This window comes from Pelobates fuscus, chromosome 8, assembly GCF_036172605.1.
Source record: "Pelobates fuscus isolate aPelFus1 chromosome 8, aPelFus1.pri, whole genome shotgun sequence".
Lineage (NCBI taxonomy): Eukaryota > Metazoa > Chordata > Amphibia > Anura > Pelobatidae > Pelobates > Pelobates fuscus.
In genome coordinates, this window is record NC_086324.1 from 1,438,582 (window position 1) to 1,462,446 (window position 23,865).

The 23,865-nt window shown below is 41.8% G+C and overlaps 1 protein-coding gene across 1 annotated transcript in view; it reads left to right on the forward strand.

Moving 5' to 3' along the window:
• DPP10 (dipeptidyl peptidase like 10) overlaps positions 1-23,865 on the forward strand; it is a 349,421-nt gene that overhangs the window by 145,590 nt on the left and 179,966 nt on the right. Inside the window, exon 4 of the mRNA XM_063429143.1 lies at positions 22,712-22,806. Coding sequence (XP_063285213.1) covers positions 22,712-22,806 — 95 coding nt within the window. The remainder of the gene's footprint in view (positions 1-22,711; positions 22,807-23,865) is intronic.

The following is a 23,865-nucleotide window of genomic DNA, read 5'->3' on the forward strand; positions in this document are numbered from 1 at the left end:
GTGTGAAGATCACAGAGTAAGGGGAGAGAGAAAAAAAAACAAGCAAACAGTGCAGATGATGGTGCTAGAAGAGGAAAGTAAAAAAAAAAAAAAATTACTCATAATAAGAATGCATGAGTTAACATCCAAGAGTTACAGGATATGCATATAAACATAGAATGTGACGGCAGATCAGAACCATTCGGCCCATCTAGTCTGCCCAGTTTTCTAAATACTTTCATTAGTCCCTGGCCTTATGTTATAGTTAGTATAGCCTTATTCCTATGAAAGCCGGGCCATTCGGTATTTGCCCTATTTGAATAGTGATACCCCAGATAGCTATACCATGGAGCCCATTCATATAACGAAAGACTATGTGAAAGACTTTGGCTCCATGGCAATTGAACCGTATGTGTGTGATCTGAGCGCCATTCACTAATAATTTGCGCTCAGATCTAAGCTATCTGGGGATATGTTGAATGTACCTGTTTATGCAATAGCTGCACAGTTATATATTTTTATGTATTTTATTGTCTTTTGCTACCATGTGTTCAATGGAGTTTTGCCTCTTTCCTTGGTGATAATTGGATTACTTCCCAATTATCTCCAGGATAGAAGACTCTGTAGAACTGGTTTTGGGCAGAAAGGACTTTGATCTATCTTTTGAACCAATGGACCAATTTGGATGATTTTGACATATGTTTGTATTTGGAGTATGCTGATTCTGAATGTGATGTATACTTTTTTTTTTTTTTTTCAATATATTTTTTATTGCATTTTTGTCATCAGTGATACATTGTGAACCAGTGATATAATCAAAAGTAGTATGCAACCAAGGAAAACAGGAAAACATTACAGTTGGAATCAGGTTGGGAAAAAATTACAGTCAGGTAGCATGGATTAACATACATAGATTGTTATGCCTATTTGCTTTCGCAGTTATTGCTCACAGATCCAGACTAACATTCGACCTGTTTGCGTGTTGCAATCGGTTGATAGGTGTATGTGTCTGTATGACCCTTAGTAAAACATACGTATATTTATATATAATTAGCAGGGGTTAGCTTTCGAAGTCTGTCGGTTATACATTTCTACCCATGGAGCCCATGTTGTGTGAAACAACTGTGCCGTTTTGGAATTGGGCACAGCCATTCGTTCATAGATGTGGAATTGGTGTACTTTGTCCCACAGTGTGGTTTTGTTTGGGCTAATTGTGGATTTCCAGTTGAGAGCTATTAGACCATGAGCCGCCAGGATAGTGATGGCACACAATTGCTTTTGTGATTGTTTGAATGTCTGAGGGAACCTTAGGAGCAGGTATGTTTCAGGTGTATTTTGGGTGTCTGGGATTTTGAGGGCGAGAAGTGTAGTGCGTACCTCTTTCCATAAAGGTTGGATTTTGGGGCATGTCCACCAAATATGCTTAAGTGTACCTTCTGCTGCAGAGCATCTCCAGCATAGCGGGGTTGAGTTTGGGTATATTTTGTGAAGCCTATGTGGGGTTAGATACCATCGGTATAATAATTTTCTGTGTGCTTCTATATGTGTGTAACATTTTGTCCATGTGGATATGTCATTTAATACCCGTATCCATTCTTCATCCGTGAGTTGGATGGCACAGTCTGTTTCCCACAATGTTTTGCACTGTAGTGTCACGTTGGGTGTAGTGTTTTCCCAAGCTTTGTAGCATAAGGAGATGGTATTTGGTTTTGTGGGGTGTTTCCAGCACCTTTCAATTATTGCCTTCGTCGATGGGAATGTCTGGGTATGATTTGTTTGTTGTGTATGTACATGTGCTGTGATGAGTCCCTTAAGTTGTAGGTATGTGAAAATAGCGCCATTGGGAATCTCCCATTTTTGTTGTATTTCAGGGAATGACATCCGTCCGTGAGGTTGGAGCAGGTGATGTATGTATGTTATTCCCGCTAGGGACCACCTCTGTAGGTGTATATCTGGTGAAATAGCCTTTAAGGCCGTCAGTGGAGCCTCTATGCGGAACGTATTTCTATCCCCCACGGCTTCTAAAAAAGCCGTCCAGAATTGGATAGTTAGCTTGGTAGTGGGTAGCAAGCCAGATATGAGTGATCTGAACTTTTTCGGTGTCCACAGGTGTGCCAGTGCCGATTTATGGCTGAATTGGGTTCTCTCCATGTCCACCCATTGTATTGTCCCCTCAGTGGAGTGTAGTAATATTCCTGATGCTAAGGCTGATGCCTTATAATATAGGCCTATATTGGGTAGTCCCACTCCGCCTTGTTTCGAGTGTTTGTATAGTATCGTACTTGCTATACGTGTTTTTTTGTGTCCCCAAATGAACGTGTTGCATATGGTTTGCAGTGATTTCAGGAGCGTTTGTGGGACTTGTAGGGGAAGCATCCTGAACATATAAAGTATTTTTTGTAAAATCACCATCTTATACGCATTAACTTTACCTAACCACGAGATGTGTGATTGTGACCATTTGTGCATTTCTCTTGTGCATTGTTGTGGAAGTATGAGATAATATAATTTTATTATCTCCGCTATGGAGGATGCAATTTTTACGCCCAGATAAGTAAGCGAGGACGTCCTCCAGTCAAAGAGGTGTTTCTCTTTCAGTGTGGACGTGGTGGTCAAGGGAAGTTTTACAGGTATTGCTTGCGTTTTGTCCTGGTTTAGACGGTAATGTGATATGTCCCCGAATCTCGTCAATGTCTCCATTAGGGGTGGAGTTGATATTTGTGGGTTTTCTAGTGTTATTAGGATATAATCTGCGAACAGTGCTAATTTGTATTCTTTACCTAAGATTTTGACGCCTTGTATGCGAGGATCATTTCTGATTTTGTGTGCTAGGGGTTCAAGGGATAAAATGTAGAGTAGGGGGGATAAGGGGCACCCTTGTCGTGTACCGTTGGATATTTGAAAGGAGGTGGGCAGGAAGCCACCATGAGCAACCCTGGCTGCTGGTTTCTTATATAGTGCCATAATGCCGTTGATAAATTCGATAGGTAAACCGAATTTTTGTAGTACCCTTTGCATGTACGCCCAATTAAGTCGGTCGAAGGCCTTCTCCGCATCTAGTGCCAGAAGGAGGCCTCCCGCCAACCCCCTCTCCATCGTAGCCAGTATGTTAAGGACTTTTCGGGTGTTGTCAGAGCCTTGACGCCCTTTGACGAACCCTGATTGGTCATTATGTAACAGGTCGCTTATTATGGATGTACCGTATATACTCGAGTATAAGCCGAGTTTTTCAGCACATTTTTTGTGCTGAAAATCCCCAACTCGGCTTATACTCGAGTCAATAGTCTGTATTATGGCAATTTGCATTGCCATAATACAGACTGGGGCTGGCAGAGCTGTACTTACCTTTCCTGCAGCTTCTGTCAGCTCCCTTCTCCTCTGCGCCGTCCGTTCAGCACCTCGGTCAGCTCCCAGTGTAAATCTCGCGAGAGCCGCGGCTCTCGCGAGATTTACACTGGGAGCTGACAGAAGAGCTGCACGGACGGCGCAGAGGAGGAGAAGAGAGCTGACAGGAGCTGCAGGAAAGGTAAGTACAGCTCTGACAGCCCCCTTCTCCCCCCACTGAACTGCCAATGCTGGACCACCAGGGAAGGAGCCCCCCTCCCTGCCATGAATCAAGCAGGGAGGGGGGACGAAAAAAAAAAAAAAAGAATAATAATAAAATAAAAAAGTTAATTAAATTAAATAATAAGAAATAATAAATAAAAAAAATTTTTTTTTTTTTAAATAATAAAATTGCCCACCCCCCAGCAAGGCTCTTCAACACACACACACACACACACACACACACACACACACACACACACACACACACACACACACACACACACACACACACACTGCATTCATACACACACTGCATTCATACACACTGCATTCATACACACACTGCATTCATACACACACTGCACTCATACACACACTGCACTCATACACACTGCACTCATACACACTGCACTCATACACACACTGCATTCATACACACACTGCACTCATACACACACTGCACTCATACACACACTGCACTCATACACACTGCACTCATACACACTGCACTCACACACACTGCATTCATACACACTGCACTCATACACACACTGCATTCATACACACTGCACTCATACACACACTGCATTCATACACACTGCACTCATACACACACTGCATTCATACACACTGCATTCATACACACTGCATTCATACACACTGCATTCATACACACTGCACTCATACACACTGCATTCATACACACTGCATTCATACACACACTGCACTACTACACACACTGCACTCACACACACACTGCACTCACACACACGCTGCACTCATACGCACACGCTGCACTCATACACACGCTGCACTCATACACACACTGCACTCATACACACACACTGCATTCATACACACACACACTGCACTCATACACACACGCTGCACTCATACGCACACGCTGCACTCATACGCACACGCTGCACTCATACGCACACGCTGCACTCATACGCACACGCTGCACTCATACGCACACGCTGCATTCATACGCACACACTGCATTCATACACACACTGCATTCATTATACACACACACTGCATTCATTATACACACACACTGCATTCATTATACACACACTGTAAATAAATATTCAATTAATATATTTTTTTAGGATCTAATTTTATTTAGAAATTTACCAGTAGCCGCTGCATTTCCCACCCTAGTCTTATACTCGAGTCAATACGTTTTCCCAGTTTTTTGGGGTAAAATTAGGGGCCTCGGCTTATATTCGGGTCGGCTTATACTCGAGTATATACGGTAAGTCTGTTACTTAATATCTTCGCGTAGAGTTTGGCGTCACTATTAAGAAGGGAGATCGGTCTGAAGTTTTTACAAGTGGTGGGTGATTTGCCTGGTTTGGGTAATGTTGAGATGTGAGCCATTAGTAATTCTGGTGGTAGGGCTCCCCTATCGAGACTATGTTGGTATAGGTTTAAGAGATGGGGATGTAGCAATCGTGAGAACTCTTTATAGTAACTATTAGGGAGGCCGTCTGGACCTGGGGATTTGTTTGATGGTAAGTCAGCTATGGCTTTGGATATTTCCTCATGGGATATCGGTTGTTTGAGTTGGTGTACTCTCTCTGGTGATAGGGATGGTAGGTGGATGTTTGCTAAAAAATCGTCAATATCGGTAAGCGTGGGCATTGTCACCCCCTCGTCTTCACTCAGATTATACAGTTTGTGGTAATAGTCTGAGAATTCATTAACTATTTTGTTAGGGTCAGTGATTTTTTGTCCATCATTTGTGTTTAGGAAGGCAATCCTGGAGGCGATTTATCTTTGTTTGAGCTGTGACGCTAGTTTTGCTCCCGCTCTATTGCCATAGGCGAAATATTTATGTTTGTATTTTTGAAGCAGATACGTGGTTTTGGCTAATTCAAAGTTTCATAGTTTGGCGTGAGCATGTAGGAGCTTTGTTTGTGTTGTGGGTGAAGGTGAGCGTTTGTTTCTATGTGTTAGAGCTGTGATTTCTTGAATGATTTCCAGGTATTGGGCTTGTCGTGCTCTTTTGGCGTGACTGACGTGTTTTATAAAACTTCCCCTGATCACTGCCTTGTGTGCTAGCCAAATAGAATCTGGCGATGTATCTGGGTGAGTATTTTCTGTGAAATAATTTTGGAGGTCTGTTGTGATTTGGGATATTATGGCTGGGTCATTAAGCAAAGATTCGTTCAGTCTCCAGGTGAATTGGCCAGTGGATGGACATTGTTCCGATATGGTCAGCGTGATAGGGGCATGGTCCGACCATGAGATGATGCCAATGTCTGTACTTATCATTCTCTCTAGGGACGTGGTCTTAATTAGGAACCTGTCAATTCTGGAGTAGCTGTTGTGTGCTGCAGTGTAGCATGTGTAGTCTATGTCAGCAGGGTGAGCTATCCTCCATGGGTCTACATAGTTATGTGTCGTCAGTGTTCTGCATATATCGGATGTCAGTGCGTGTCTTTGTTTTGAGGTTGTTGTGGTTACCGTTCTCGCTGCTGAGGAATCCATATTGATGTCTAGGAGAAAGTTAGTGTCGCCTCCAAGAATTACCTCCCCAAAACTGTACATTGATAAGAGAGAGAATACATTAGTAATACTGTGTTATTCGTTAAGGGTCGTACCAACAGTGATATCCGATGTTGGGGTGGAAAGAGTGCCGGTGTAAGTGACTGTTACCTAAACCGTGGGGGGATGACCTATCTGGGTCAGTCGCAGGGTGGGGGGGGGTAAACTATGTACAATTACCCGTTAGCCGCCTGGGCCTAATGCAACGTATTGCAGACGGGTAAATGGTGGCCTAGCTAGTAAGCCTTGTTTGGGGGTTGGTGGTATTTGCTTATAAGAGGTGATAACCAATGATCACCTAGTACAGTAGGTGGAAGTGGAAATAACAAATACAAGTTTAACAAAAAAAAGAAAACAACAAATTACAAAATTAGAAAATTAGCAGTGGCCTAGCGCCAATCGTGGTCTTATTTCTCATGGCCATTGTTGCGTCAAATGTACACATGAAACCATTATATTCCTATGCGTAGGCAACCTGTGAAACATGGAATTAATTTAGTTAACAATGTTACGTGTCCTTGTGCACAACCGGAGGAGGCTTAAGGATGAGGGTTTCTTCGGCCCTGCGGGGTTGCTGTAATCCATGGGACTTGATGCCAATCTCTCGCTATATTACAGGGTGGCGGCAGGCCTGAACTGTGTGAGTCATTCGTTGGAACGGGAACTTTCCAGTCATCCAGAATTTTCTTGCCATCTTCTCGGTCAATTCCATTTCTCTGTACGAGGAGTTTAGTCGGGAATCCCCATTTGTACATTATATTGGCGTTGCGTTAGGCTTTTGTTATTGGTGCAAACGATCTTCTTTTAAACATGGTGGCCGCCGAGAGGTCTATGAACAATTTAATGTCTGCATACCCTTCGGGGAGGGATGTGCAGAGTCTAGATGTCTGCATTATTTGGTCTTTGACCGTGAAGTAGTGGATTCTAGTGATGACATCTCGGGGAGTTGTAACGGCCAGATATCTTGGTTTGGGTAGTCTGTGTGTTCTATCCAGGCGGAGGTCGGCCTCTGTTAATGAGGGAACCTTCTGCACAAACTGTGTGAGGTCACGTGGTCCCACATTTTCGGGTATTCCGCGGATCCTAATGTTGTTTCTCCTGTCTCGGTCCTCATTATCAGCAATTTTCCCTTCCAAATATTTGACTTTATTTTCTAGCGCCACATAGGCTTCTGCCAGGTCATTGTGCGCTGTAAGAAGTCCCTCTGTTTTTTCTTCTAGGTGTGCTGTCCTGTCCCCCAGTGCTGGATGTCAGCTCTAATATCAGATGGCATTTTTTGTAAGTCAGAGCACAAAGCTGCTTTAAGTCTGTCCAGCATAGTGCTGATTGATGCGTCAGTGGCAGGGGTTATGACAGTGCTGTCAAAGCTGTTTTGGCTGTCTCCTACCTCATGCTCCAGTGTGGGCGATCCGGTGTCTTCGGCGCCATCTTGGATTCGCATGGGAGTAGTGAGCTGCGGATTCAGGTGTAAATCGATCGTTTTCTGCTTCATTTTTCTTTGTGATTTTGTTGCCATCATGTTCAGATTGTGTTCAGTGTCCGGTAGGGTTATTCTATGCGGCCGTCTAGCTGTGATAACACGCTGTGGAGATCACGATACGGCGGAGCTCACAGCTTATGCGTCCGACTCCATGCAGTCCGTAGCCACGCCCCCCGTGATGTATACTTTTAAAGTTATGAATAATGTGGAAAAACATATTTCTCTGCCTGTGATAATTACATTAACCTATTGTGTAGGGTAATTGTATCACAGGCAGAGGGGAGGATTTTGTGTGGGAGTGTCTGAGTGTATTGTACATGTGTATTGGTTGTTTTCCAAAACCCTGTGGGTGGTACTAATGTGTAAGAATGTGTATATAAGAACAATAAACCCACAATAAACCCACAGCTCTGTCTGTTCCTGCTTGACCCTCAAAACGGAGCCTTGTCCCGGTCTTGGTGAGGGGGATTTATTGTATGCTGTTCCAGTTCGACTGCTAGCATTCATATGCTTCTCCCAGGTTCGGTGGATTGGTGTCTACAATAGCTGCCTGTATATCTGGAAGGGAATATCTCCTAAACGGCTGTTAACCGCTTTAATGCCTGGGGGTGCCGTTACACCCCTAAATCCCTTTCCTCAGATGTTGAGGTTAGGACTCTATCAAATATTCTGTACTCTGCCCTTGGGTTTTTACGTCCAAGATGCATTATCTTGCTCTTATCCACATTAAATGTCAGTTGCCACAACTCTGACCATTTTTCTAGTTTACCTAAATCATTTTCCATTTGGCTTATCCCTCCTGGACCATCAGCCCTGTTACATATCTTAGTATCATCAACAAAAAGACATACCTTACCATCAAGACCTTCTGCAATATCACTAATAAAAAATATTAAAGAGAATGGGTCCAAGTACAGATCCCTGAGGTACCCCACTGGTGACAAGCCCAAGCTTCGAATATACTCCATTGACTACAACCCTCTGTTGCCTGTCACTCAGCCACTGCCTTACCCATTCAACAATATTGGAATCCAAACTCAAAGATTGCAGTTTATTGATAAGCCTTCTATGTGCAACAGTGTCAAAAGCCTTACTGAAATCTAGGTAAGCAATGTCTACTGCACCACCCTGATCTATAATTTTAGGTACCCAATCAAAAAAATCAATAAGATTAGTTTGGCATGATCTCCCTGAAGTAAACCCATGTTGTCTCTGGTCTTGAAATCCATGTGTTTTTAGATGTTCAACAATCCTATCCTTTAACATGGTTTCCATCACTTTCCCCACTACTGAAGTAAGGCTTACTGGCCTATAGTTGCCCGACTCCTCCCAACTACCTTTCTTGTGAATGGGCACAACATTCGCTAACTTTCAAAACATGAGAAAAACCCATCCCTACCTGCATTATATGACAGGATACTTTAGCCATATACACATACCTTGTTTGAAATAGACAGTCTCTATGGTTAGTCTCTATAGTCTTTCCTGTTTCACTCCCTGCACAGCGCAGTGACATCATTAGACCCAATAACTGTCACATTCATACACTGTCTGACCCAATAACTGTCACATTCATACACTGTCTGAGCCAATAACTGTCACATTCATACACTGTCTGAGCCAATAACTGTCGCATTCATACACTGTCTGACCCAATAACTGTCACATTCATTCACTGTCTGACCCAATAACTGTCACATTCATACACTGTCTGACCCAATAACTGTCACATTCATACGCTGTCTGACCCAATAACTGTCACATTCAAACACCGTCTGACCCAATAACTGTCACATTCATACACCGTCTGACCCAATAACTGTCATATTCATACACTGTCTGACCCAATAACTGTCACATTCAAACACCGTCTGACCCAATAACTGTCACATTCATACACCGTCTGACCCAATAACTGTCACATTCAAACACCGTCTGACCCAATAACTGTCACATTCATACACCGTCTGACCCAATAACTGTCACATTCATACACTGTCTGACCCAATAACTGTCACATTCAAACACCGTCTGACCCAATAACTGTCACATTCATACACCGTCTGACCCAATAACTGTCACATTCATACACCGTCTGACCCAATAACTGTCACATTCATTCACTGTCTGACCCAATAACTGTCACATTCATACACCGTCTGACCCAATAACTGTCACATTCATACACCGTCTGACCCAATAACTGTCACATTCATACACTGTCTGACCCAATAACTGTCACATTCATACACTGTCTGACCCAATAACTGTCACATTCATACGCTGTCTGACCCAATAACTGTCACATTCAAACACCGTCTGACCCAATAACTGTCACATTCATACACCGTCTGACCCAATAACTGTCATATTCATACACTGTCTGACCCAATAACTGTCACATTCAAACACCGTCTGACCCAATAACTGTCACATTCATACACCGTCTGACCCAATAACTGTCACATTCAAACACCGTCTGACCCAATAACTGTCACATTCATACACCGTCTGACCCAATAACTGTCACATTCATACACTGTCTGACCCAATAACTGTCACATTCAAACACCGTCTGACCCAATAACTGTCACATTCATACACTGTCTGACCCAATAACTGTCACATTCATACACTGTCTGACCCAATAACTGTCACATTCAAACACCGTCTGACCCAATAACTGTCACATTCATACGCTGTCTGACCCAATAACTGTCACATTCAAACACCGTCTGACCCAATAACTGTCACATTCATACACCGTCTGACCCAATAACTGTCGCATTCATACACTGTCTGACCCAATAACTGTCACATTCATACACTGTCTGACCCAATAACTGTCGCATTCATACACTGTCTGACCCAATAACGGTCACATTCATACACTGTCTGACCCAATAACTGTCACATTCATACACTGTCTGAGCCAATAACTGTCACATTCATTCACTGTCTGACCCAATAACTGTCACATTCATACACCGTCTGACCCAATAACTGTCACATTCATACACTGTCAGACCCAATAACTGTCACATTCACACACCGTCTGACCCAATAACTGTCACATTCATACACCGTCTGACCCAATAACTGTCACATTCATACACTGTCTGACCCAATAACTGTCACATTCATACACCGTCTGACCCAATAACTGTCACATTCATACACTGTCTGACCCAATAACTGTCACATTCAAACACCGTCTGACCCAATAACTGTCACATTCATACACTGTCTGACCCAATAACTGTCACATTCATACACTGTCTGACCCAATAACTGTCACATTCAAACACCGTCTGACCCAATAACTGTCACATTCATACGCTGTCTGACCCAATAACTGTCACATTCAAACACCGTCTGACCCAATAACTGTCACATTCATACACCGTCTGACCCAATAACTGTCATATTCATACACTGTCTGACCCAATAACTGTCACATTCAAACACCGTCTGACCCAATAACTGTCACATTCATACACCGTCTGACCCAATAACTGTCACATTCATACACCGTCTGACCCAATAACTGTCACATTCATACACTGTCTGACCCAATAACTGTCACATTCAAACACCGTCTGACCCAATAACTGTCACATTCATACACCGTCTGACCCAATAACTGTCACATTCATACACCGTCTGACCCAATAACTGTCACATTCATACACTGTCTGACCCAATAACTGTCACTTTCATACACCGTCTGACCCAATAACTGTCACATTCATACACTGTCTGACCCAATAACTGTCACATTCAAACACCGTCTGACCCAATAACTGTCACATTCATACACTGTCTGACCCAATAACTGTCACATTCATACACCGTCTGACCCAATAACTGTCACATTCATACACTGTCTGACCCAATAACTGTCACATTCAAACACCGTCTGACCCAATAACTGTCACATTCATACACTGTCTGACCCAATAACTGTCACATTCATACACTGTTTGACCCAATAACTGTCACATTCAAACACCGTCTGACCCAATAACTGTCACATTCATACGCTGTCTGACCCAATAACTGTCACATTCAAACACCGTCTGACCCAATAACTGTCACATTCATACACCGTCTGACCCAATAACTGTCATATTCATACACTGTCTGACCCAATAACTGTCACATTCAAACACCGTCTGACCCAATAACTGTCACATTCATACACCGTCTGACCCAATAACTGTCACATTCATACACTGTCTGACCCAATAACTGTCACATTCATACACCGTCTGACCCAATAACTGTCACATTCATACACTGTCTGACCCAATAACTGTCACATTCAAACACCGTCTGACCCAATAACTGTCACATTCATACACTGTCTGACCCAATAACTGTCACATTCATACACTGTCTGACCCAATAACTGTCACATTCAAACACCGTCTGACCCAATAACTGTCACATTCATACGCTGTCTGACCCAATAACTGTCACATTCAAACACCGTCTGACCCAATAACTGTCACATTCATACACCGTCTGACCCAATAACTGTCATATTCATACACTGTCTGACCCAATAACTGTCACATTCAAACACCGTCTGACCCAATAACTGTCACATTCATACACCGTCTGACCCAATAACTGTCACATTCAAACACCGTCTGACCCAATAACTGTCACATTCATACACCGTCTGACCCAATAACTGTCACATTCATACACTGTCTGACCCAATAACTGTCACATTCAAACACCGTCTGACCCAATAACTGTCACATTCATACACTGTCTGACCCAATAACTGTCACATTCATACACTGTCTGACCCAATAACTGTCACATTCAAACACCGTCTGACCCAATAACTGTCACATTCATACGCTGTCTGACCCAATAACTGTCACATTCAAACACCGTCTGACCCAATAACTGTCACATTCATACACCGTCTGACCCAATAACTGTCGCATTCATACACTGTCTGACCCAATAACTGTCACATTCATACACTGTCTGACCCAATAACTGTCGCATTCATACACTGTCTGACCCAATAACGGTCACATTCATACACTGTCTGACCCAATAACTGTCACATTCATACACTGTCTGAGCCAATAACTGTCACATTCATTCACTGTCTGACCCAATAACTGTCACATTCATACACCGTCTGACCCAATAACTGTCACATTCATACACTGTCAGACCCAATAACTGTCACATTCACACACCGTCTGACCCAATAACTGTCACATTCATACACCGTCTGACCCAATAACTGTCACATTCATACACTGTCTGACCCAATAACTGTCACATTCATACACCGTCTGACCCAATAACTGTCACATTCATACACTGTCTGACCCAATAACTGTCACATTCAAACACCGTCTGACCCAATAACTGTCACATTCATACACTGTCTGACCCAATAACTGTCACATTCATACACTGTCTGACCCAATAACTGTCACATTCAAACACCGTCTGACCCAATAACTGTCACATTCATACGCTGTCTGACCCAATAACTGTCACATTCAAACACCGTCTGACCCAATAACTGTCACATTCATACACCGTCTGACCCAATAACTGTCATATTCATACACTGTCTGACCCAATAACTGTCACATTCAAACACCATCTGACCCAATAACTGTCACATTCATACACCGTCTGACCCAATAACTGTCACATTCATACACCGTCTGACCCAATAACTGTCACATTCATACACTGTCTGACCCAATAACTGTCACATTCAAACACCGTCTGACCCAATAACTGTCACATTCATACACCGTCTGACCCAATAACTGTCACATTCATACACCGTCTGACCCAATAACTGTCACATTCATACACTGTCTGACCCAATAACTGTCACTTTCATACACCGTCTGACCCAATAACTGTCACATTCATACACTGTCTGACCCAATAACTGTCACATTCAAACACCGTCTGACCCAATAACTGTCACATTCATACACTGTCTGACCCAATAACTGTCACATTCATACACCGTCTGACCCAATAACTGTCACATTCATACACTGTCTGACCCAATAACTGTCACATTCAAACACCGTCTGACCCAATAACTGTCACATTCATACACTGTCTGACCCAATAACTGTCACATTCATACACTGTTTGACCCAATAACTGTCACATTCAAACACCGTCTGACCCAATAACTGTCACATTCATACGCTGTCTGACCCAATAACTGTCACATTCAAACACCGTCTGACCCAATAACTGTCACATTCATACACCGTCTGACCCAATAACTGTCATATTCATACACTGTCTGACCCAATAACTGTCACATTCAAACACCGTCTGACCCAATAACTGTCACATTCATACACCGTCTGATCCAATAACTGTCACATTCATACACTGTCTGACCCAATAACAGTCACATTCATACACCGTCTGACCCGATAACTGTCACATTCATACACTGTCTGACCCAATAACTGTCACATTCATACACCGTCTGACCCAATAACTGTCACATTCATACACTGTCTGACCCAATAACTGTCACATTCATACACTGTCTGACCCAATAACTGTCACATTCATACACTGTCTGACCCAATAACTGTCACATTCATTCACTGTCTGACCCAATAAATGTCACATTCATACACCGTCTGATCCAATAACTGTCACATTCAAACACCATCTGACCCAATAACTGTCACATTCATACACCGTCTGACCCAATAACTGTCACATTCATACACTGTCTGACCCAATAACTGTCACATTCACACACTGTCTGACCCAATAACTGTCACATTCATACACCGTCTGACCCAATAACTGTCACATTCACACTGTCTGACCCAATAACTGTCACATTCATACACCGTCAGACCCAATAACTGTCACATTCACACTGTCTGACCCAATAGCTGTCACATTCATACACTGTCTGACCCAATAACTGTCACATTCATACACCGTCTGACCCAATAACTGTCACATTCATACACTGTCTGACCCAATAACTGTCACATTCAAACACCGTCTGACCCAATAACTGTCACATTCATACACTGTCTGACCCAATAACTGTCACATTCAAACACCGTCTGACCCAATAACTGTCACATTCATACACCGTCTGACCCAATAACTGTCATATTCAAACACTGTCTGACCTAAAAACTGTCACATTCAAACACCGTCTGACCCAATAACTGTCACATTCACACACTGTCTGAGCCAATAACTGTCACATTCAAACACCGTCTGACCCAATAACTGTCACATTCATACACTGTCTGACCCAATAACTGTCACATTCATTCACTGTCTGACCCAATAACTGTCACATTCATACACCGTCTGACCCAATAACTGTCACATTCATACGCTGTCTGACCCAATAACTGTCACATTCAAACACCGTCTGACCCAATAACTGTCACATTCATACACCGTCTGACCCAATAACTGTCATATTCATACACTGTCTGACCCAATAACTGTCACATTCAAACACCGTCTGACCCAATAACTGTCACATTCATACACCGTCTGACCCAATAACTGTCACATTCATACACTGTCTGACCCAATAACTGTCACATTCATACACCGTCTGACCCAATAACTGTCACATTCATACACTGTCTGACCCAATAACTGTCACATTCAAACACCGTCTGACCCAATAACTGTCACATTCATACACTGTCTGACCCAATAACTGTCACATTCATACACTGTCTGACCCAATAACTGTCACATTCAAACACCGTCTGACCCAATAACTGTCACATTCATACGCTGTCTGACCCAATAACTGTCACATTCAAACACCGTCTGACCCAATAACTGTCACATTCATACACCGTCTGACCCAATAACTGTCATATTCATACACTGTCTGACCCAATAACTGTCACATTCAAACACCGTCTGACCCAATAACTGTCACATTCATACACCGTCTGACCCAATAACTGTCACATTCAAACACCGTCTGACCCAATAACTGTCACATTCATACACTGTCTGACCCAATAACTGTCACATTCATACACTGTCTGACCCAATAACTGTCACATTCAAACACCGTCTGACCCAATAACTGTCACATTCATACGCTGTCTGACCCAATAACTGTCACATTCAAACACCGTCTGACCCAATAACTGTCACATTCATACACCGTCTGACCCAATAACTGTCATATTCATACACTGTCTGACCCAATAACTGTCACATTCAAACACTGTCTGACCCAATAACTGTCACATTCATACACCTTCTGACCCAATAACTGTCATATTCAAACACTGTCTGACCTAAAAACTGTCATATTCAAACACCGTCTGACCCAATAACTGTCACATTCACACACTGTCTGAGCCAATAACTGTCACATTCAAACACCGTCTGACCCAATAACTGTCACATTCATACACTGTCTGACCCAGTAACTGTCACTTTCATACACCGTCTGACCCAATAACTGTCACATTCACACACCGTCTGACCCAATAACTGTCACATTCATACACTGTCAGACCCAATAACTGTCACATTCATACACGGTCTGACCCAATAACTGTCACATTCATACACGGTCTGACCCAATAACTGTCACATTCATACACTGTCTGACCCAATAACTGTCACATTCATACACCGTCTGACCCAATAACTGTCACATTCATACACTGTCTGACCCAATAACTGTCACATTCATACACCGTCTGACCCAATAACTGTCACATTCATACACTGTCTGATCCAATAACTGTCACATTCATACACCGTCTGACCCAATAACTCTCACATTCATACACTGTCTGACCCAATAACTGTCACATTCATACACCGTCTGATCCAATAACAGTCACATTCATACACCGTCTGACCCAATAACTGTCACATTCATACACCGTCTGACCCAATAACTCTCACATTCATACACTGTCTGACCCAATAACTGTCACATTCATACACTGTCTGAGCCAATACCTGTCACATTCATACACCGTCTGACCCAATAACTGTCACATTCATACACTGTCAGACCCAATAACTGTAACATTCATACACTGTCTGATCCAATAACTGTCACATTCATACACCGTCTGATCCAATAACAGTCACATTCATTCACCGTCTGAGCCAATTATTATTATTATTATTATTTATATAGTGGGTGGTTGAGCAAACATGTAGTTGTGAAGGTGAAGCACTATATAAATGGGTAACCCAAAAAATAGAAAATATTCCGTGCAGTGGGGAGCAGAAATATAATATAAAGATACCTTTGTTTGTCTATTAAAAATCTCAATGGTTCTTATGTAGTTTCCTAAAAACATAAGCAAGAAAACCAAAACATAGTGCAAACTGCGGTACAAAGGTAGGTATATATATAGGAGAATACAAATTTCCCACTCACACTTTTTAGAGCTAAATGTGTATAGCTCAAAAGAAGCGCTTTCAGGGTCCGTAAAGGCGACCCTTATCCCTTCTTTAATGTGAGTTCTTCTTTTTCTTGTATTCTAAAATGGATAAGGGAGAGCACATCTGGTGCAATAACGTAAGTTTTATGTGTTATGGTAAGTAAGGAAAATAGGGTCATCCGCTCTGATCCAATAGCATATGTGGTTTAAGGACCACACTCCTTCTTTGAAGATAGCAGGAAAATGCCAATAGTGATGATAAAAGAATATAAACTTTATTTTACTATTATCAATCAAAGTATAAATATATATATATATATATGAAATAACACTATTAGGCATAAAAGTCCAGTGTTCCAAAGTCTGTTCCTCACAGTATTCCCAGGACGCGTTTCGCCGTGAAGGCTTCCTCAGCTGGATGTGAAAAAAGTCTTTGTGTCTTCTCTTGCACTGGTTCCTGCTATATGTACCCCTCTCAGGGGTAAACTAATTGATTTTCGGCTTGTAGTTTCGCGGGCAATCACCATGACAACGGTGACGCCCAGCGTATCAAGCCTCTTTCTTTGCATACTTCCCGGATATCCATGTCGGTTCGTCACTTCCGGTTTCGTGATTTCAAGCCGATACGTCATTTCCGTGCGTTCCAGCTCGCGGTTCATTTCCCCTATATTGTACTCGAACCGGCATAATTGTAGGGATAATAAAGGAAAGTTAATTTGTATCCATATATCTTTCCATACTCATACTGGCAAACTGTATAACTATACATTCAATGATAACATTCTTTAAAGAGTTCTTTTTCTTATTAATGTCTTGTATCCATTGGCTTGATGAACATGTATATTGTATTTAAGAGTATTCCTTTCTTATATTAGTATTGGAAGCATATTGTCAGGGTGGCGGTCCGATGCCCGGGACCCAGACACAGTGTCCAGGCGGCGGCGCATGGACCGGGACCCAATATGCCTAATGTTAAGACTTCATGAAGGGTAAAACGAATCTCAGTTTAATGGCAGCCACAACTGGCCTTTTATGACAGTCCCCATGCAAGGGGCCCTCCCCCTGGACCTGAGGGTAAACCACAGTAAAAACAAATACACAGTCACATTGGCTCTCAGGTCCAGGACACTCCCATACAAAATATGTCAATCCCTCCCCTATGCCTGGGAGATAATTGAGTCAAGCACTGTATTAAACTCAATTATCTCCATACACCAAAAAGCACACATTTTTACAAACCCCCCAAAATACCTTAAAACACATAAAATCCCCATAAATAGTTACATCCCCTGATAGCCCTGATCCGGGTGACCAACATATCCAAAAATCACCCAGATCAGTTCAGGGGTTCAGGAATTTCCTGGAAGTCATAGACTTGACTGACTGCACATATGGTCCCATGCCCAAAACGGTTCCATAGAATCGCGGCAAAGTGTCGCTGGGGGCCGACCAGGAAACGCGAAGTTCCAGGGCAATTGCGGCTAAGTCCTCCTGAAGCCTTTTCGCGGTTTTGGTCCATGCGACCGGCAGCCAGCGGTTCTATGGAAAGTGCCAAACCAGGGGAACCGGGGGGAATAAAATATGGGTCTTTACAGTCATTGACTTGGCCCGTAGTCTTTTGGCAAGAGGCTGGCCAGCAGGCCCCTCCAAGCATCCGTGACAAGGTTCAACAATCCATAATAACCTTAAATATATATGTACAAAGCAATTATAATGAACAAGTAAAATAACCATTCAGCTAAGCACAAATAAGTCAATATGGAAGAACCAAAAACCCAGAGCAGACTCTTTCTGAGTTGGAGATTGCTCACCTGGAGGCAGGATGTGGAAGGGTCTGCATACCTGGTTTTATACTGCTGTTGTTTTGTTCTAAAAAGTTATATTAACTGTTTCTGTGCTGCTGGAGGTTTTCAGTAAAGAAGGTTAAGCCTCCTGTCATGCCTTAAAATAAGAGGGGATCCTTTATAATTTAATGAATGCTGATTTCTCTTATTGAAATAAGCTCTTTTTATGTAGTAAGGTTACCAATGGTCTTTTCTGGTGAGTAACTGCACAAACTGCATGTTTCGGATTTTTTGCAGTTTCATTTTCTAGAAGTATTGGGTATTGCTGTGAAACGCGTTGGATGCGTTCTATAGGGATTGCAGGTCAGATTGTGAATAGGGTATTCTTTTACCTTTGCAAATCATGACCTAACTTTCCTGCTCGGTGCACAGTGATCTAATTATACAATAACATCTCTTTATCTGACTATTATAAACATTGCCTTTTTAAAGATCTCTTAACTGTTTTGGAATGCAGATTATGTTCTTGTCCATAGGGAATACAGAGAGAATGATCCTGCTCTCATTTAAACTCCGAAATGCCTTTGTTCTGGGGCAAAACTATGACATTTGTGCTGGCTTTATGTTTGGTATTATTATTTAGTATACTGGGGTCAATAAATGTTCTTTACGAAGACAATTATTTTGTTTTGTGTGTGACTGACACTATAACTGTCTGTGTGTGACACTAAATGTGTGTGTGTCTGTGTGTGTGACTGGCACTATAACTGTCTGTGTGTGACTGACACTAACCATGTGTGTGTGACACTAAATGTGTGTGTGTGTGTGTGTTTGTTTGACTGGCACTGAAACTGTATGTGTATCTTTGTGTGTGTGAGACTGGCACTATAACTGTGCATGTCTGTGACTGACACCATAGTTGATATGTAGATAGTGGAACTGCACTCATCCCCCCGCTATGGAATCTCAGGGTGCTACCGGATCAGTCCCAGTACCAAAGAGAACACGTATAACATATAATAGAAGAAAATAATCCAGGCACTCCAAATTGTTCCAAACCAATGGGCAACTTTTTTATTGAGTCCAATTGTTGCCCATTGGTTTGGAACAATTTGGAGTGCCCGGATTATTTTCTTCTGACACCATAACTGTGTGTGTGTGTGTGACTGACACAGGCTAACACTATAAATGTGTGTGACTGACACTCTAACTATGTGTATGTGTGACTGACACTATAAATATAACAGACACTATAACCGTGTGTATGACTGACTGTAATACTGTGTGTGTGACACTATAACTGTGTGTGTGTGAGACTCACATTATAACTGTGTGTGTGTGACTGACACTATAACTGTGTGTGTGTGTGTGTGTGTGTGTGTGTGACTGACACTATAACATACACTATAACTGTGTGTGACTGACTCTAATACTGTGTGTGTGTGTGTGTGTGTGTGTGTGTGACACTATAACTGTGTGTGTGTGACACTAACTGTGTGTGTGTGACTGACACTATAACTGTGTGTGTGTGTGTGTGTGACTGACACAGGCTAACACTATAAATGTGTGTGACTGACACTCTAACTATGTGTATGTGTGACTGACACTATAAATATAACAGACACTATAACCGTGTGTATGACTGACTGTAATACTGTGTGTGTGACACTATAACTGTGTGTGTGTGAGACTCACATTATAACTGTGTGTGTGTGACTGACACTATAACTGTGTGTGTGTGTGTGTGTGTGTGTGTGACTGACACTATAACATACACTATAACTGTGTGTGACTGACTCTAATACTGTGTGTGTGTGTGTGTGTGTGTGACACTATAACTGTGTGTGTGTGACACTAACTGTGTGTGTGTGACTGACACTATAACTGTGTGTGTGTGTGTGTGACACTATGTGTGTGTGTGAGACTAACATTATTATTATTATTATTATGATATTTATATAGCGCCATCAAATTCCGCAGCGCTTTACAATGGGTGGACGAACAGACATGTAGTTGTAACCAGACAAGTTGGACACACAGTAACAGAGGGGTTGAGGGCCCTGCTCAATGAGCTTACATGCTAGAGGGAGTGGGGTAAAATGACACAAAAGGTAAGGATAGTATTAGACTAGTGACAGTTGCAGAAGAGGAATCAGTCGGGAGCTATTAACAGTTTAATTGATACGCTTTTATGAAGAAGTGGGTTTTTAATAATTTTTTGAAGGAGTGGAGACTGGGTGAGCATCTAACAGGGGAGGGAAACGAGTTCCACAGGAACAGTTCAGCCCTCGAGAAATCTTGAAGGCGAGCATCAGAGGTGGGAGTACGGACAGAAGATAGACGTGTTTATAACTGTGTGTGTGTATGTGTGAGACTAACATTATAACTCTTTGTGTGTGTGTGTGTGTGTGTGTGAGACTAACATTATAACTGTGTGTGTGAGACTAACATTATAACTGTGTGTGTGTGTGTGTTTGTGTTTGTGATACTAACATTATAACTGTGTGTATGTGTGAGACTAACATTATAACTGTGTGTGTGAGACTAACATTATAACTGTGTGTGTGAGACTAACATTATAACTGTGTGTGTGTGTGTGAGACTAACATTATAACTGTGTGTGTGTGTGTGTGTGGGAGACTAACATTATAACTATGTGTGTGTGTGTGTGTGTGTGACTAACATTATAACTGTATGTGTGTGTGAGACTAACATTATAACTGTGTGTGTGTGTGTGACTAACATTATAACTGTGTGTGTGTGTGTGTGTGTGTGTGTGAGACTAACATTATAATTGTGTGTGTGTGTGTGTGTGACTAACATTATAACTGTGTGTGTGAGACTAACATTATAACTGTGTGTGTGTGTGTGTGTGTGTGTGTGTGTGTGTGTGTGTGTGTGTGTGTGTGACTAACATTATAACTGTGTGTGTGTGTGAGACTAACATTATAACTGTGTGTGTGTGACTAACATTATAACTGTGTGTGTGTGTGAGACTAACATTATAACTGTGTGTGTGTGTGTGACTAACATTATAACTGTGTGTGTGTGTGAGACTAACATTATAACTGTGTGTGTGTGTGTGTGACTAACATTATAACTGTGTGTGTGTGTGAGATTAACATTATAACTGTGTGTGTGTGTGAGACTAACATTATAACTGTGTGTGTGTGTGTGAGACTAACATTATAACTGTGTGTGTGTGTGTGACTAACATTATAACTCTGTGTGTGTGTGAGAGACTAACATTATAACTGTGTGTATGTGTGTGTGTGTGTGACTAACATTATAACTGTGTGTGTATGTGTGAGACTAACATTATAACTGTGTGTGTGTGTGAGAGACTAACATTATAACTGTGTGTGTGTGTGTGTGAGACTAACATTATAACTGTGTGTGTGTGTGTGAGACTAACATTATAACTTTGTGTGTGTGTGTGTGTGTGTGTGTGTGTGTGTGTGTGTGTGTGTGTGAGACTAACATTATAACTGTGTGTGTGAGACTAACATTATAACTGTGTGTGTGTGTGTGTGTGTGTGTGAGACTAACATTATAATTGTGTGTGTGTGTGAGAGACTAACATTATAACTGTGCGTGTGTGTGAGACTAACATTATAACTGTGTGTGTGTGAGACTAACATTATAACTGTGTGTGTGTGTGTCTGTGTGTGTGAGACTAACATTATAACTGTGTGTGTGTGTATGTGTGTGTGTGTGTGTTTGACAATAACTACAACTATATCTGCTTGCTTATTGCAAAGACGTGGCCCTTCATGTGGTCATCATTACAGTGAATTAAAGGGAATGTTATGTGTGATCACCTGGGATTATAGTGAGGTTTTCTGTGCTAATAGGATGCCAGTTTATTGCAGAGAGTTTGTGTTCATATCAATACATAATCTGTGTTTTTCTTTTAGATCATGAGGTTGTATATAAAGACAGGGAAGGCTATGTCTTCAGATTAAACGTGGAGACAAAAGAGGCCAAAACTCTTCTGGAAAATGCAACTTTTGTAAGTAATCCTGTTCCAATATTATTCTTCTAAACCCGTATTAATTGCCGTGTGTGTCAATGGCTGTCATTTGTGTACTGTGTGTAATTCACAAAAATAAATAGTTACTTTTAAAGTCAATTAGAGCTGCAAGAAGATGCATTTATTGTATAAAAGATACGTAGACCGGAGCAAATAAACACGAGTATCAACTATAAGGCAGTAACTGTAACTACAAAGTGCTCGAATTCAGAAATACTTGATAAACAATGAATGTGACAAACACTAGATACAAACCAATAACTCAGAATTTCTATAATATTCTTAAAGGCTTCTCACCATAAAAGTAAAGTACTTTCAGGGCATCACTTTTCATGAACAAAACACAAATTATAACAATAGATGAAATATAATCTCCATAAGGGACACGTGGGCAAAAACAATTATTAAAAATAGGCGGAATCCAGAGTAGCTGCTACTATTTGTAATAATTGTTTTTGCCCACCTGCGATTAAATTTAATCTATTGTTATAATTTGTGTTTTGTTCACCAAGGCAGATATACCGGATTACAAGTAAGGAGAGTGCCAAGCTATTGATCTTTTTTATATATATACACACCATTTTTTATGGATTCCTAAGCCCAAGGGAATCATAGTAGCATGCCAGACAGATACAAATCTAGGTTTAAAAATCACACGGACCCGGAACATGCCATTCTTTCAGTAATCCAGGCTGAAGCGGAGAAAGAGAAGGCTCGCAACCTACCAACTCCGCCCAAGCCTCGGACTCAAGGAGTGGCGGAGCCCACACCAGAACCTGGATACGAGGGCAGATATCACCAAAGCCACTACTTATACCCTTTGTTTCACTATACCCCACTTCCTCTAGCATGTAAGCTCATTGAGCAGAGCCCTCAACCCCTCTGTTCTTGTGCGTCCATTTGTCTGGTTACAATTATGTGTCTGTGAGTCCACCCATTGTACAGTGCTACGGAATCTGCTGGCACTATATAAATAATAAAATAATAACTACGAGATGCCCTTATAAGCTCATAGCACTTCCATAGGCATTGCAACAA